The following is a 16,854-nucleotide window of genomic DNA, read 5'->3' on the forward strand; positions in this document are numbered from 1 at the left end:
TAAATATTTGAGGCTCTTGTGATCACTGAAGACTTGAAATGTTGATCCGTATAGATAATGCCTCCAAATCTTCAGTGCAAAAACGACCGCTGCCAATTCCAGGTCGTGCGTTGGATAATTGCGTTCGTGAATCTTCAATTGGCGAGACGCGTACGCTACTGCCCTTCTCTCTTGCATAAGCACACAGCCCAACCCTTGATGAGACGCGTCGCAGTATATTTCAAAGGGCTTGGACGTGTCTGGAATTATCAAAACTGGAGCGCTCGTCAGTTTTACCTTCAGCTCCTGGAAACGCTCCTGACACAGATCAGTCCAAGCGAACGGCTGATCCTTTCTAGTCAATTGTGTAAGCGGAGCCACTATCTTGGCGAACCCCTCTATGAAGCGTCTGTAGTAGCCCGCAAGTCCAACAAAACTCCTCACCTCTGTGACCGAACGCGGGCTCTTCCAATCCAACACTGCTCTCACCTTAGAAGGATCCACTGAAATACCTTCAGCCGAGACCACATGGCCCAAAAACTGTACCTCCTTCATCCAAAATTCACACTTGGACAGCTTTGCATACAACTCCTTTTCTCTCAACACGCTCAGCACTGCCCTCAAGTGTTCTTCATGCTCGGCTTGTGTCTTAGAGTAGATGAGAATATCATCTATAAAAACGACCACAAACTTGTCCAGGTATGGCCGGAAGATGCGGTTCATATAATCCATGAACACTGCAGGAGCGTTCGTTACTCCAAATGGCATCACTACATACTCGTAGTGTCCATAACGCGACCTGAAAGCAGTCTTCTGGATGTCGTCCTCCTTCACCCTGATTTGGTGATATCCCGAACGCAAATCAATCTTAGAGAACACCGTTGCCCCATGCAGTTGATCCAATAAGTCATCAATCCTTGGCAACGGGTATTTATTCTTGATGGTCAGCTTGTTCAATTGCCTGTAGTCTATACACAACCGAGAGCTGCCATCCTTCTTCTTCACCAAGAGCACAGGCGCTCCCCATGGTGATACGCTCGGCCTTATAAATTGCTTTTCCATCAACTCTTCAATCTGCTTCTTGAGTTCAACCAACTCTGCAGGCGCCATCCGATAGGGTTGAACAGAGATAGGTGCGGCTGTCGTCACCAAATCAATGGTGAATTCAACTTCACGAACGGGAGGCAGTCCAGGGATCTCTTCTGGAAAAACGTCCAGGAATTCATTCACGACCGATTGCTCAATATTGCTCTCCCTGGACGTTCGTTCTTCTGCCAACCCTCCTAATTCCTGATCGTCATGTGTCATGATGAGAAAACAGCTTGCACCTTCCATTATATCTTCTTTTAATTGACCGAGCGTCACCCCCAAGCATTCTTCATCATCTTCAGGAAACATTAATTCCTTCTTGCCACAATCTATAATAATGTGGTTGGTAGCCAACCAATCCATTCCTAGAATTATTTCCAAGTCCTTCAAAGGTAAACAGATCAAGTTCACCTTATAACTATGCCCCTCAACCACAATAGGACATCTAATGCACACGGTAGATGTCCTAAGCTCTCCAGCCGCTGGTGTTGATACCACCAAGTCAAACTGCATATCACTCTCCACTATTCCCAGCTTTTCAACACACGCCTTCGAGATGAAGGAGTGCGTCGCCCCAGAGTCAAACAGTACACGACAAGGCATTCCAAACAGCAAGCATTCACCAGTTATAAGATTACCTGCGCTTGCTGCCTCCGCTCCAGTGATAGCGTACACTCGCCCTACTGCTTGTGCTCGTCCTCCTCTCGGCTGATTTCTTCCAGCAACAGGTGGTCTCGTCACGGCTCGTCCGCTCAAGTTGCACTCGTTATCCGAGTGTCCATTCCTTCCACAACGAGTGCAGTGTTTCACACCAGTCAATTGAGGGCATGCGTTCCTATAATGCGGCCCTCCACACCGATAACAAATCATGTTCCCTGGTCCAGACTGCCCGCCAGGGACGATCGCTTGTGACCCGCTTGCATGAGATGGTTGGTTTGGACAAACGTAAGGTAATCTTCTTTGAACAGAACCTCCCCTGGACACTATGGGTCCCCTACTCACTTGTTGTTGCTTCTTGTGTCGTTCAGCTTCTGCCATATTTTTCTCCAGAACCTTGGCCCTCTCCACCATGGCAGGAAACGTCCTTATGCACAAGCTTGAAATCATAACTTTCAATTCACTCCTTAGGCCGTTCTCATACTTCCGACATGGCCACTCTTCACTGGTGGCCATTGTATTGAACCGCACAAGGTGCTTGAACTTGTTGGTATACTCGGAGACGGACATACCTCCTTGGACGAGCTGCAGAAATTCAACTTCTTTGGCAAAGCGGACGCTGTCAGGGAAGTACTCTTCATAGAACTTGTTTCTGAACACTTCCCAAGTGACTGGCTGTTGAGCGTCCGTCAAGATGGCTCTCGCGCTCGCCCACCAGTGGCTTGCTTCTCCCGTTAATAGATATTCAGTGTATGCCAAGCGGTTCTCATCCGGACACCTTTTGGCATTGAAGATCCTCTCCATATCCCTCAGCCACTGGTCAGCTTCATCCGGAATACACTTTCCACTAAGCTTGGCAGGGTGATGCTGAAGGAAACTCTCCAAACTCCATTCAGCATTCGGTTGGACAACGTTTGAAGAGGATGCTCCAGGCGCACCTCTGGTGGCAGCAAGAATCTCCATCAATTGTCTTTGCGTGTTTTCAAAATTGACACGTGAAGCCTCCAAACCTTGCATAGCAGCCTGGTTTTGCTGCATCAACGTGGCGTTCTGCTCCAGTAACGTTGTGTTCTGTTGATGTAGCCTTTCAACCACGGTTTCCAACAACCTAGTGTTGCTGGACGTATCAGACTCGTTCGGTTGAGGAGGAGGAGGTAGCCTAGGTGCCATTTGTTCTCTGGATGCAGAGAAAAACAAACGAGCGTTAGTTATGTCCAAGAGTTAAAACAATAATAACTCATTAAACATGCAATAAGCACACAGCAAAAACACAGTGAACTCATAACCCTACAGTGTCCCTTAATAGAACAAAACTGCTCTGATACCACTAATGTAACATCCCAAAATATAGTAATTACCATAATTCAGAATTAATTACAATTAACAGCAACATAAACAGTCTTTGCATTAAACTCAACGTTTAAAAGCCGAACGGCATCAGTACAAAAGAAAGTACGTTCAAAATAGAATTCAGGGATAAACAGGACGAACGGTTTTACAAAACATTTAACCGTACGTACAACTATTCTACCATTTACATCACAAATCTAACGAGCGCTCTAAGGCTCGGCCTTGACTTCCACCTCAACCAGATTTGCATCTTCCAAATTTTCTTCTTCCAGTATTTCTTCAAGAGATGCACCACCATCTGCTCACATCCACACGGATGATCATTGCATTTTGACAAGACGAAAGTACATGGACAGTAGACAACACAATGGAAATGCAAGGGTAAGCTTATAATATTTAATTTATACAATTAACACATACATTTAACACTTCAATTCATACATACGACATGAAATTTTATCATATAATTTAACATAGAAATATGTATATAAATATGACAGACCGTCCGGACTGTATGAACCATGTAGTTACAAGCGTCCTTGCACCCGAGTGATGTAGTAACTGGGATACACTCAACAGCTGCCACTCGAGGTTAATCCCTCGCCCATAACTAAGCGATGAACGAAGAACCTCCTGCCATTCCCCCACATGACTACCCCCTTCTACGTGAAGATGAGTATCACGGAATATCAGGATGGACCGCGAGTCCTAACTTATCCATGTTCATACTTTACCAAATTTAGCATTTAATACAACTGAGACGTTCCTCCATGGAACGCTCGTTCAAATTCCATAATCATAAAATCACTTAATATAACGTTCGCACTGTAATTTATCATAATTCATAATCAATCTCATCTTTAACTTTAAGAGTACAAAAGGACGAACGTTCAGTCCTTTGAAGAAAACAGGACGAACGTCCAAATACAGTACTGGATGGACGGACGTAACTCTCTGTTTGACCAGTTAAATGAACTGACTATATTGAAGGTATAATGATACTTAGAAAATTTCATAATATAGATCTTGGACCAGATTCAATGTATCAAGGATGGTCAATAACACTTATAATTTTCTTTGTAAAATTTTGTATATATAGAACTGATGCCAGTATTTGAACGAACATAAGAGGATAGATATTCAAATGTTGGAACGAACGCTATTTTGGACGAACGCTTCGGTATCAGACCGAGCGCTGTTTAGGACGAACGCTTCGGTATCAGACCGAGCGTCATTTAGAACTAACGTTCGACATAAGGCCGAACGATATTAAGGACGAACGTTCGACTTGAGGCCGAACGCTATGAAAGACGAACGTTCGACATAAGGCCAAACGCTATGAAAGACGAACGTTCGACATAAGGCCGAACGCTATAATGGCGAACGCTTCGGTTAAAGACCGAGCGTTCCGTATTTGTAAAGTTTCAAATATTTAAATACAGCTGAGCTGAACCGAACGCTCAGTCAATCAAATGGGGACGCTCGTTCTCGAGCAGAATTCTTTCCAAATGAAGGAATTCCATTCTAAGTTGTTTAAAGGAAAACCGAACGGTCTAAGACCGTACGGTGACGAGCGTCATTTATCAAGGGGATGATTTAAGTTTCAGATTTCTCAAACTTAACAAATTTCCAGATTTCAACCTTTAAACTTATACTTTATGCTTCATAGGATTTTCAATTTATACACTTTATAACATGCATTCCAGTAACTTCATATTCAACATCAAAATACAGATTTACTTCATACAACATAACATCCATTTTTCATACGTATCAAACCAACATGCAGATTAATCAAAATCAGAAATCATATTCCATAACAGGGATCGTCTATACAGCTCAAACATCATACTTATCATACATGCAAATTCCAGATTACACAATCATTCAAGTATAAATTAAACGTATAAGCTTCCCTTACCCGGATTGGAAATCAAACTTGTCCTAGATGTGAATGTGGCTTCGTCCAACTACGTTGTTCTTAGGTTCTTGACTCTTCCAGAACACAATCTAACCACGGAATACAGATCACTTAGAATACATGCTTGCATGCAACTAAAAATCCTATTTTTCCCAGAACCCTAAAGACGAGCTACGTAAAGGGAACTTACCAGCTTAGAACCAAATTCTGTTCGGTCCAAACTAACGTCCGCGTCTCTGGAAACGTTCCTATGGTTCTGAAATGGGATTTGGAGAAGAAAATGAGAGGTTACAGTAGAGAGAAGCTTGGGAGTTCTAGAGAGAAGTTGGAGAAGATAAATGGGTGTGTTTCGTGAGGAAGAAGATGAGTGATGCAGGTGAGAGAGTTTTTCAGAAAAATCTGGTTTTGTTAAACTCGTGTTCGTTTGAACGAACGTGTCTCAAGCCGACACCTGCACCCAAACTCTGATTTGGAAACTTCTTCCGCAACACGTGGCGTGCTTGCATGCAAAGATTGGTGCGTTTTTAATGTTTCCAGAGAAATGATTTGGCTCAGCTTTCCGTGCACAGTAGAGAGGTGAAAATCAGAGTTGGGAGTGGGTTTTAATGGCTTGAGAAGTGACGTGGCGTGCATTAATGGTGATATGACAGGTAATTTACAGAGTTAAATTTTCAGGGTCTCACACAATGTCACTGTTGGAAGGAGCAATCACCACTTTCATTTAATTTCCATTTGAAAAGCACATTTAATTTTCATTTTAGTAGAAGCGGTGCACACACTCTATTCCGGGAATTAATTGCATTTTAATGTGTCGTGCACTTTGGCATTTCGTTTATACCCAATGCATTTAAATTTGAATTGAAGTTTATTAGCTAAGTGTGTTTCTTTAATTCCACTGCAATGAGCATTTTAATTATTAGCTAAACCTTGTTTCTTTTATTCCAGTGACTTTGTATTTTAATTGGTTAACATCTCTGTTTATTTGAATTTTCATTCCAAGTTGTAATGTGCATTTCATTTTTAGCTTTAGTGTTGCAATTGAATAACATTTTAATTGTGTTTGGAAATTTATCTTTGCATTGTTCGGTTTAATATTTTCATTCACTTTAAGGTTGTCAATTATGTTCGGTTGTGTTTAACTCTCATTTTAATTTAAGTTCAATTACAGTTACAAATCTTTCACAAAACCCCCCCCCCCCACTACGTGTTGATCTGAGACTGAACCCAATTTGGTCCTTGAGAGACGACCTAGGAGTCACTTCCTAGTCTATACTGCATTCTTTTATGCACAACTTTTGTGGGAGGTGCGACCCTCTCATCACCTATCACCTGGGAAGTATTCCGGAGCAAGTTTTATGAAGAATACTTCCTTGACAGCGTCCGTTTTGCCAAGGAAGTGGAGTTTCTGCAGCTGGTTCAAGGTGGGATGTCCGTTTCTGAATACACCACCAAGTTCATACACCTTGTCAGATTCAATACGATGGCCACCAGTGAAGAGTGGCAGTGAAGGAAATTTGAGAACGGACTAAGAAGCGACCTGAAGGTATTGATATCCAGCTTGTGTATTCGGTCTTTTCCTGCCATGGTGGAAAGGGCCAAGGTACTGGAGAAGAATATGGCAGAAGAAGCAACAACAGGTGGTTAGAGGACCGATCGTGTCCAGGGGCAGTGTTAATCAGAGGAGAACCCCTTACGTTCGTCCCAATCAATCATCTAATACAAGTGGGTCTCAAGCATTGGTTCCTGCCAGACAGTCTGGGCAGTACGGAAACGTTACTTGTTTCCAGTGTGGAGGACCACACTATCGTTCTTCATGTCCTCAACTGGTGGGAGGAAAGCACTGCAGCCGTTGTGGAAGGAATGGGCACTTGTAGAACGAGTGCAACATGGGTGGACGTGCAGTGATGAGGCCACAAAATGCTGGAAGGAACCAACCGAGAGGTGGCAGAGCTCAAGCAGTGGGACGAGTGTATGCTATAACTGGAGCGGAAGCAGCAAGCTCAGGTAATCTTATAACTGGTGAATGCTTGCTGTATGGAATACCATGTCGTGTACTGTATGATTCGGGGGCAACTCACTCCTTCATCTCGAAGGCGTGTGTTGAAAAATTGGGAATAACTGAGAGGGAGATGCAGTTCGACTTGGTGGTGTCAACCCCAGCGGCTGGAGAGATTAGGACGTCTACCGTATGCATTAGATGTCCTATTGTGGTTGAGGGGCGTAGTTATAAGGTGAACTTGATCTGTTTACCTTTAAAGGAGTTAGAAGTGATTTTAGGGATGGATTGGTTGGCTACCAATCGCATTCTCATAGACTATGGTAGGAAGGATTTAATTTTTCCGGATGAAGAAGAGGAAGAATTATCGGTAACGCTCGGCCAACTAAAAGAAGACATCATGGAGGGCGCCAGCTGTTTCCTGATAATGACGCACGCAGACAAAGAAATGGGAGAAGTGAGCTTAGAACGATCGTCCAGCAGTAACAGTAACGGACGATCGGTTGTGGATGAATTCCCGGATGTCTTTCCGGAAGAGATACCTAGACTTCCCCCTCCTCGTGAAGTTGAATTCACCATTGATTTGGTGACGACGGCAGCACCCATCTCAGTTCAGCCTTATCGGATGTCGCCTGCGGAGTTAGCTGAACTTAAAACGCAGATTGAAGAATTGATGGATAAGCAATTCATCAGACCGAGCGTATCACCCTGGGGAGCGCCGGTTCTTTTGGTGAAAAAGAAAGATGGCAGCTCTCGGTTGTGTATAGATTACAGGCAATTAAATAAGCTGACCATCAAGAACAAGTACCCACTGCCAAGGATAGATGACTTGTTGGATCAACTGCATGGGGCTGCAGTGTTCTCTAAAATTGATTTGAGATCTGGATATCATCAAATCAGAGTTAAGGAGGAAGACATCCAGAAGACAGCGTTCAGATCTCGTTATGAACATTATGAGTACGTGGTAATGCCATTCGGAGTAACGAACGCTCCAGCAGTGTTCATGGAATATATGAATCGCATCTTCAGGCCGTACTTGGACAAGTTTGTGGTCGTCTTCATAGATGATATCCTCATCTACTCCAAGAACCAGGTCGAGCATGAAGAACACTTGAGGGCAGTACTGAACGTGCTGAGGGAAAAGGAGTTATATCCCAAGCTGTCAAAGTGTGAATTTTGGATGAAGGAAGTACAGTTTTTGGGGCACGTCGTCTCTGCCAGAGGTATCTCAGTAGATCCGGCCAAGGTGCAAGCGGTACTGGATTGGGAGAGTCCGCGTTCAGTCACGGAGGTTAGAAGTTTTGTGGGGCTTGGGGGCTATTATAGGCGTTTCATCGAGGGATTTTCTAAGATAGTAGCACCGTTAACTCAGCTGACCAGAAAAGATCAGCCGTTCACATGGACCGATCGGTGTGAAGCGAGCTTCCAGGAGTTGAAAGTAAAATTGATGAGCGCTCCAGTTCTGATTATTCCAGACACAGCCAAACCGTTCGAGGTATACTACGATGCTTCTCACCAAGGTTTGGGTTGTGTGCTGATGCAAGAGAAGCGAGCGGTAGCGTACGCGTCTCGTCAGTTGAAGATTCATGAGAGAAATTATCCAACGCACGACCTAGAGTTGGCAACGGTCGTCTTCGCATTGAAGATTTGGAGGCATTACTTGTACAGATCTACATTCCAAGTCTTCAGTGACCACAAGAGCCTCAAGTACTTATTTGATCAGAAGGAGTTGAACATGAGGCAGCGGCGTTGGTTAGAATTCTTAAAAGATTATGAGTTTGAACTGCTGTATCATCCTGGGAAGGCTAATGTAGTGGCGGACGCCCTAAGCAGGAAGGCAGTTCATGTCTCGGTTATGATGGTGAAAAAACTCAGTTTGGTTGAGAGCTTTAGAGATCTAAGGTTGCAGTTCGAATTGGAACCGAACAGCATCAAGATGAAGCAGCGAGAGGATGAAGACCTGGTGAAGATTTTGAGCACGCTCGGTTCAGATCAAGCTAAAGGATTCAATACTGGAACGGACGGTCTATTGCGTTATATGGGTAGGACGTGCGTTCCAAACGATGGAGATCTGAAGCGGATTGTTTTGGAGGAAGGGCATCACAGTCGTCTTAGCATACACCCTGGTATGACTAAGATGTATCAAGACCTCCGACAGTCTTTCTGGTGGCCTGGAATGAAGAGGGATGTCGCTCGTTTTGTGGCATCATGTCTGACTTGTCAGCGAGCGAAGGCTGAACACCAGAGACCGGGCGGTTTGCTTCAGCAGTTGGAGATTCCCGAATGGAAGTGGGACAGCATCTCCATGGATTTCGTGACCCATCTACCACGCACGGTTAGAAATCATGACTCAATTTGGGTGATTGTGGATCGGTTAACGAAGAGCGCCCACTTCCTGGCAGTCAACTTGAAGATGTCGATGACCAACTTAGCTAAGTTGTACATCAAGGAGATCGTTCGTTTGCATGGAGTACCTTCGAGCATCATTTCTGACCGAGACACGAGATTCACATCTCGGTTTTGGCAATCTTTGCAAGGTGAATTGGGAAGCAAGTTGCAAATGAGTTCAGCTTATCATCCTCAAACGGACGACCAATTTGAGAGGACAATCCAGACGCTAGAAGATTTACTGAGGACGTGCATCCTAGATCACTTAGGCGCTTGGGATGAAGTCTTGCCGCTAGTGGAATTCACGTATAACAACAGCTTTCAGTCTAGCATCGGAATGGCGCCGTTTGAAGCTCTCTATGGTAGGAAGTGCCGAACGCCACTTTGTTGGTTCCAAGAAGGAGAAAACGTGCTAACTGGACCTGAACTTATCCAGCAAACGACCGAGAAGGTGAAGTTGATACAAGAGAGGTTGAAGACGTCCCTGAGCAGGCAGAAGTCCTATGCAGATAAGAGAAGAAGACCTTTGGAGTTCGCTGCAGGAGATCATGTCTTTCTTAGACTCAATCCGATCACCGGAGTAGGCCGAGCCGTTCGTCCAAAGAAGCTATCCCCCAAGTTTGTCGGGCCTTATCAAATTCTGAGAAAGATCGGACCAGTGGCGTATGAGTTGGCCTTACCACCTCAATTGTCGAACCATCACCCAGTCTTCCACGTTTCCCAACTCCGGAAGTACATAGCCAACCCTTCTCATATATTGGAGTTGGAAGACGTTCAACTGTGCCAAGATCGAACGCTGGAGTTGCAACCAGTTCGTGTGGAAGACAGCCGCACCAAGTATTACAAAGGAAAAGACGTTCGCCTAGTGAAGATGGTGTGGGACGCAAAGACTGGTGACTCAACGTGGGAAGTGGAGGATGCTATGAAGGACTTGTATCCCCACTTATTTCCGGGTAAGTCTTAATTTTTGAGGACGAAAATTTTTGTAGTTAGGGGGAATGTAAGACCTCGGAAAATTAAACCGTAAGCCATCTGTCAAATCAAAATTAATGCATTAAAAAACCCTGCTCAGACCATTAAAAATCCACTCACTAACTCTGACGCACCACTGCCAAGTGTCAAATTGGAACATTCTGAAATCAGTAGTGGAAAACAAGTGTCCGTATGAGAGAGTACGTCCGTTTGACTTTGGGAAGAAAACTGATTTTTCTGAAACACTCCTTCCCACTCTCTGCATGCACCCTTCTTCTTCCTAAAAACTGACTTCTCATTTTCTCCATCTTCTCTCTAGAAAACCTCCATCTTCTCTCTACCATAACTCATCTTCCTTTTCTCCGATCACGTTTCAGAAACCGTAGAACCGTTCCCGGTACCTTAAGCTTCGTTTTGAACCGATCACTTCAACGATCTGATACTGGTAAGTCTTCTACTTCTTAACCGTTCGTTCTGGTCAGCATGCAAACCAAGTTCTGGTTTCATGAGTCCTTAGTTTAATCTTGAACCATTGTTGAACTGTTATTTGATTTGGTTCGTAGAGTAGTTGAGCTATTAAGGGTAGAAGAAGACCTTAGTTCTGTGGCAAACCAACTTCAGTCAGTAGGACGTCCTTCTACACTAGAGGTAAGGGAAGCTTATTTAATTTAATTGATACTAGTATGTTGCATGAACGTCCGATATTGACTGAATGTATGAATATATGCTGATTGATTATGTATGAATGATCACTGTTATGATTGAATGAATATGGTATGCGTTGATTGATATGTATGAATTCGAAAAATGGATGATTATTGTAGAGTATGAGTTGTTAATATGAATTCTATAAAGTGTGTGAATTAATGATGGATATGAAATTATAAGATATGAACTGTATGAGAAACGTTGAATTAGAATAGATGAAAAATCTTAATATGATATTTCTTACCTTGATAATGTACGCTCGTCATCGAACGGCCTTATACCGTTCGGTTTTCTAGTAAATGGTTTAAAATGGAATTCTTTCATTCGGAAAGAACTCTGATCGAGAACGAGCGTCCTCCTGTGAAATGCTATGTTTGAGCATTCGGCTCAGCCTAGCGGTATCCGAGTTTCTGAAATGAAATAATAAAATTTATACCCTTATACTTAAAATTAGTAACTCTCGGTCTTATACCAAGCGTTCGTCCTAATGAACTCTCGGTCTTATACCAAGCGTTCGTCCTAATGAACTCTCGGTCGTATACCTAGCGTTCGTCCTAAGTAGTGTTCGGTCTTATACCGAACGCTCGTCCTTACCTTTGATTTCCAAACGGGCGTAAATAGCGTTCGTCCAAATATTTAGTAAATGTATATTATCGCGTTCGGTCATTGACTGGCAGTCGATCCCTTTAAACGAATTGTTCTCAGTATAGTTAATTACTTGTCTTGTTGTATCTTTATCCATTTGGATTCGGCCTAGAGTCTGTGTACTTAAATTATTCTGAATATTGATTGTATCGCTCTAGAGTCAGTTCATTCAACTGATTCGAGTAGCCATGACGTTCGTCAAATAATCATGTATCGACTTATTCTGATTGGCAACGAGTCTTTCTAGGTCTCGCCTTTAACGTTCGTCCTCGTCCTTCAGAGGGCTGAACGTTCGTTATTTTAGGTATTTGCAATTGAAGACGAAAATGAGAATAAAATCAAGACTTTAAAGTGTGAACATGTTATGGAATGATTATATGACTATGGATTTTGGACGAGCGTTCCAGGGAGGAGCGACTCACATATATTGAATATGGAATTTGGTAAAGTATGACTGTGGGCATGCTAATGTTGGCTAGTCCATCCTGATGTTCCGTGAGTACTCATCCTCACATAGAGGGGGTAGGTGATGGACAAATTTATGATCACCAAAATATGATGTCACAAACTTGTTTTACAATCGGCAAGTATGACCGAATCGTTCAAGTAATAAACTTGGTAAGACCAAGTATCGTTCTCCCAAAGGACTCACGGCCTAGTTTAGTTGTGTGGTTTGTTGATTAACTAAGACTTAAGATCAAAATAATTGGAGTTTAATATGCAAAACAGAAAATAAACATGTATGCATGAGTTTTTGATCAATGGCAAAAGCAAAAGACAAGCACTTTCAATGAAATATATATATATGAATATGTTGTTGGGGGTCAATTTCATCTTATCCACTCTCATATATTTTAGGAATTCCACATTCAGATCATCATTGTTAATGCCACTCTCTAAATTACCTTGTCAAGAAGGCCTATCCCTAATTACGAGTTCATACGATTCCTAGCATTCCTAATAATTAGTTCTTGTAGCACAGGAGCTTAACGACAACCAATATAATATTGGGAGAGATTCCCCAGATCTAGACTTCCCCGTACGTTCCCGTATCGACAAAATCAATAATCATGCATTGAATGAGTTAAACAAAGCAAGCATTAAGTAAAGAGGAAAAACCCTAACTAATGATGAAAGAAAGCATAAATCTTAGATTAAGATGCAAGCACAAATTCCATATATGAGAGCTTCAAAAGATTACATTGATTCCCCAACAAACATACAAGGTTTAGTTCACCATATTCATGGTGAACCTAGATGAACAATAATGAAAGAATGAAGGATAAAACCCTAGAAAGGTGGAGAGGTAGCCTGAGCATCCAAGATCCTCCTTCAAAGGTGTGGAAGAGAGAGTGTTTGCTTCGTCTTTGTTAAAGATACCAACCCTAAGACATCTAGGTCTTTAAATAGGACATAAAAATAATAGAAAACGGGTCCAGGCCCAAACAGATCATAAAATCGCATAAAACTGGCCCAAAACTCGTCTGGTTGACTTTTTGGTTGACTGGTTGACTTTTCTGGTTGACTGGTTGACTTTTCTGGTTTCTGGTTGACTTTTCTGATTCCATCTCTCTCCTTCTTCACTTCTTTCACTAAATTCACCTTAAAACCTGCACAAAAACACTGAAATCAAGCATAAACCTGTCCAGCTCTCTTATTTATGAAAATATGGATAAAAGCATGATTTCAAGCTAGTTTCTAAGTGTAAAGGTTGCTTTTTGTGTCAATTTTAAGCATGAAAATAACAGTTTTTCAACTGTTATCACAACCCCAAACTTAGAACTTTGCTTGTCCTCAAGCAAACAAGTTGTAACTCAATCTTCAACCAATTCATATGATGGTTCACTCATTCAAAAATCCTCTTTTTCAAGATAAGTAACAACTTCACTCAAACTTATGACCAAGAGTTCAATCAAGATGTGCACATGCTTTAGTGTTCACAAAGTCATTTAAATTCCAACAAATGCTATTTTTCATGAATGATCAATCAATTAAGCATGGATGTTCATGTGCTTATGGAATATTTCCTCACTAGGTAAAGTGTTTCACTCAACACACAAGTGTATAAGAGGTAAAGTGTTTCACTCATTCACTCCACTATCACAATGTTACATGAATCAACTTTGCCTTTCATTTTACCACAATCAAAAACATTCACAAGCATGCATCATCACAAGGACTTTTCAATGGCTTATAATGTGGCTTGGCTAACAAGAAAATTGGTTTTTCTGGATCACAAAATCCTTGAGTTAAGAGAGTCATAACAACACAATTATTCTTATTCTTCCCAACTTGCCTTTGCATTTGCATTGAGCTTTGCTTCTTTTTCTTTTCTTTTCTTTTTCTTTTTTTCTTTGCATATTCTTACTTTTTAGCTCTTAGCTCAATGCTTTTCCTTTTTCATGTTTTCCCAACAACCCCAAACTTGAACATTTAACAATACCACACAAGATCTTCTACTTAACTCAAGGTAAAGATTTTCAATCAAGGGTTTTCAGTGTATGTTCAAGGCTAAGGGTTCAAAGGATAGAACACAAAGTGTTCTCTTTTAGTGGGCTAACTTTATGAATTTGGCCAATAAAAAGGGTTCCAACAAACGGCCTTGATCACATTATGCAAAACAAGCAATTGATTCAATCATAGAAAACCTGGGCAAAGTCATTCATGCTTTCAAAGTAATAGCATTCAATCATACCAAAAACTCTGGAGCTCAAAACCTCACATATAATCTCATTCACATTTGACATACACATCCTGCTTAATTTCACAATCACAATCATGATATCCTACATTTGTTCACAAAGTTTGTGAATCACCTTTATAAGCATTTTAATGTGCACATCATCTCAACATCAATCAATCAATAAGCATCATCAAGCATTACTTAGCAAACAATCACAGTTAATATCAAACCATCACACAAACTAGGTTTCCAATAGAGTACATCAAACCCTAATCTAAAAACAAAAACAAATAAGTTCAGAAAACTTAAACCAAACAAAAGCATAAGTCCTGCTCTAGTTATGATAGCATTCATCAGTAAATGCTATCTCAACTCCTCCTCAATCTAAGTTGTCCTCTGTATCCTCCTTCTTCTTGGATCTTATAGTCTTGATTCTTTTTGCCCGATGAGGAGGCCATCCCTTTGAAAAGGTATGTAGGAGTGTGTGCAGAGAAGAGCCTGAAAATAAAAGCATTTGCACAGCTTAGGGTTTAAAAATACCCTAATGAGCTCGGATCCCGCTAAGGGGAAACTAAAGCCCATCTGCGAGAGTACCGCTCAGCGGTAAGTTGCCGCTCAGCGGCACTTTCGTGATGTGCTCTTCTCCTTCTTTTCTTATCCTACGTGCCTCCTAGACATGCCCCTCACTGGTTCCCTGTAATTTAATGCTTAAAATACTTATGCAAACCCTAACTAAAATAAAACAAACAAAAACAATCAATCAACTGGGTTGCCTCCCAGGTAGCACTTGTTTAACGTCACGAGCCTGACCCAAAATCCACCAACACCCATCAGTAGGTGTTTAAAACTTACCAACACCCATCAGTAGGTGCTTCAAACTTACCAACACCCATCAGTAGGTGTTTATTACTTGAACGATTCGGTCATACCTGCCGATTGTAAAACAAGTCTGTGACATCATATTTTGGTGATCATAAATTTGTCCATCATCTGCCGTTGGAGGGTTTGGACGTGATTTTGGGGATGGATTGGTTAGTTGATAACCATGTGTTGATTGATTGCGGACGTCAGAAATTAGTTTTCCAAGAACGAGAAGGTTTTGAGATGTCAACATCGAAAGAAGTGATGCATGATCTCAAGGATGGAGCGATTTTTTTTGCAGTAATGATGAAAGAGCAAAGAGAAAGCACAGACGAGCAGATCAGTGGAATACATGTGGTAGAAGAGTTCGCAGATGTGTTTCCTGAGGAGGTTCCAGGATTGCCACCAAGTCGAGAGGTAGACTTTGCAATTGATCTGATACCAGGAACAGGACCAGTATCAATGGCTCCATACCGTATGGCTCTAGCAGAGTTGACTGAGTTGAAGAAACAAATTGAAGAATTGCTAGAGAAGAAGTTTATCAGGCCGAGTGTTTCACGTGGGGTGCACCTGTGTTACTGGTTAAGAAGAAAGACGGAAGCTCGAGGTTGTGCATTGATTATCGGCAACTGAATAAGGTCACTATTAAGAACAAGTACACGTTGCCAAGGATTGATGATCTGTTAGACCAATTGAAGGGTGCTGGCGTGTTTTCAAAGATAGATTTGCGGTCAGGATATCATCAAATCCTTGTCAAATCTGAGGATGTGCAGAAGACAGCGTTTCGCTCACGCTACGGACATTACAAGTTTGTTGTGATGCCTTTCGGGGTGACGAATGCTCCAGCTATTTTCATGGATTACATGAATCGCATCTTCCGTTCTTGCTTGGATAAGTTTGTCGTTGTATTCATCGACGATATTCTAATTTATTCAAAGAATCATGAGGAGCATGCTGAACATCTACGAACAGCGTTGGGGATTCTGAGGGAACATCAGTTGTATGGGAAGCTATCGAAATGTGAGTTTTGGTTGGATGAAGTTCAGTTCCTTGGACATGTGATATCAGCTCAAGGAATCTCAGTTGATCCAGCGAAGGTTGATGCAGTGTTAAAATGGGAACGCCCTACATCGGTGACTGAAGTAAGAAGCTTTATTGGTCTTGCAGGTTATTATCGGAAGTTTGTTGCGGGATTTTCCAAGATAGTGGGTCCCTTGACTCAGTTGACACGGAAGGACCAACCTTTTGTTTGGACAGATCAATGTGAGGCTAGTTTTGAGGAGATGAAGCGGAGATTGACAACTGCTCCAGTACTAATTATTCCAGACACAAATCAGACGTTTGAAGTATAATGTGATGCATCATATCAAGGTTTGGGTTATGTCTTGATGCAACTAAGGAGACCAGTGGCGTATGCATCTCGACAGTTGAGGGTACATGAAAGAAACTATCCAACACATGATTTAGAGTTGGCGGCGGTGGTGTTTGCTTTGAAAATTTGGCGACACTATTTGTACAGGGCGAGGTTTCAACTTTTCAGTGATCACAAAAGTCTGAAATACCTGTTTGATCAAAAGGAGTTAAACATGTGACAGCGGAGGTGGA

At 42.1% G+C, this 16,854-nt stretch overlaps 2 protein-coding genes and 1 long non-coding RNA gene across 3 annotated transcripts; 1 reads left to right on the forward strand and 2 right to left on the reverse strand.

Moving 5' to 3' along the window:
* Window positions 1–1,366: 1,366 nt before the first annotated feature.
* On the reverse strand, window positions 1,367–2,742 carry LOC148200797 (uncharacterized). The gene is made up of 2 exons (XM_088113046.1): window positions 1,742–2,742; window positions 1,367–1,433 (listed from the first exon to the last, which is right to left on the reverse strand). The coding sequence occupies exons 1-2, from the start codon at window positions 2,740–2,742 to the stop codon at window positions 1,367–1,369; spliced, it is 1,068 nt and encodes a 355-aa protein (XP_087969172.1).
* A 483-nt stretch (window positions 2,743–3,225) lies between these two features.
* On the reverse strand, window positions 3,226–5,295 carry LOC148200798 (uncharacterized). The gene is made up of 3 exons (XR_015785787.1): window positions 5,187–5,295; window positions 4,997–5,085; window positions 3,226–3,373 (listed from the first exon to the last, which is right to left on the reverse strand). It is a non-coding gene; the product is annotated as an uncharacterized LOC148200798 (long non-coding RNA).
* A 1,587-nt stretch (window positions 5,296–6,882) lies between these two features.
* On the forward strand, window positions 6,883–10,344 carry LOC148200799 (uncharacterized). Its single transcript, XM_088113047.1, has 4 exons — window positions 6,883–7,047; window positions 7,255–7,722; window positions 8,086–8,512; window positions 9,923–10,344. Exons 1-4 carry the CDS (start codon window positions 6,883–6,885, stop codon window positions 10,342–10,344), a joined length of 1,482 nt encoding a protein of 493 aa, XP_087969173.1.
* The last annotated feature ends 6,510 nt before the right edge of the window (window positions 10,345–16,854 follow it).

Source organism: Vigna umbellata, chromosome 4, assembly GCF_029865625.1.
Source record: "Vigna umbellata cultivar VRB3 chromosome 4, Vumbellata_1.0, whole genome shotgun sequence".
NCBI lineage: Eukaryota > Viridiplantae > Streptophyta > Magnoliopsida > Fabales > Fabaceae > Vigna > Vigna umbellata.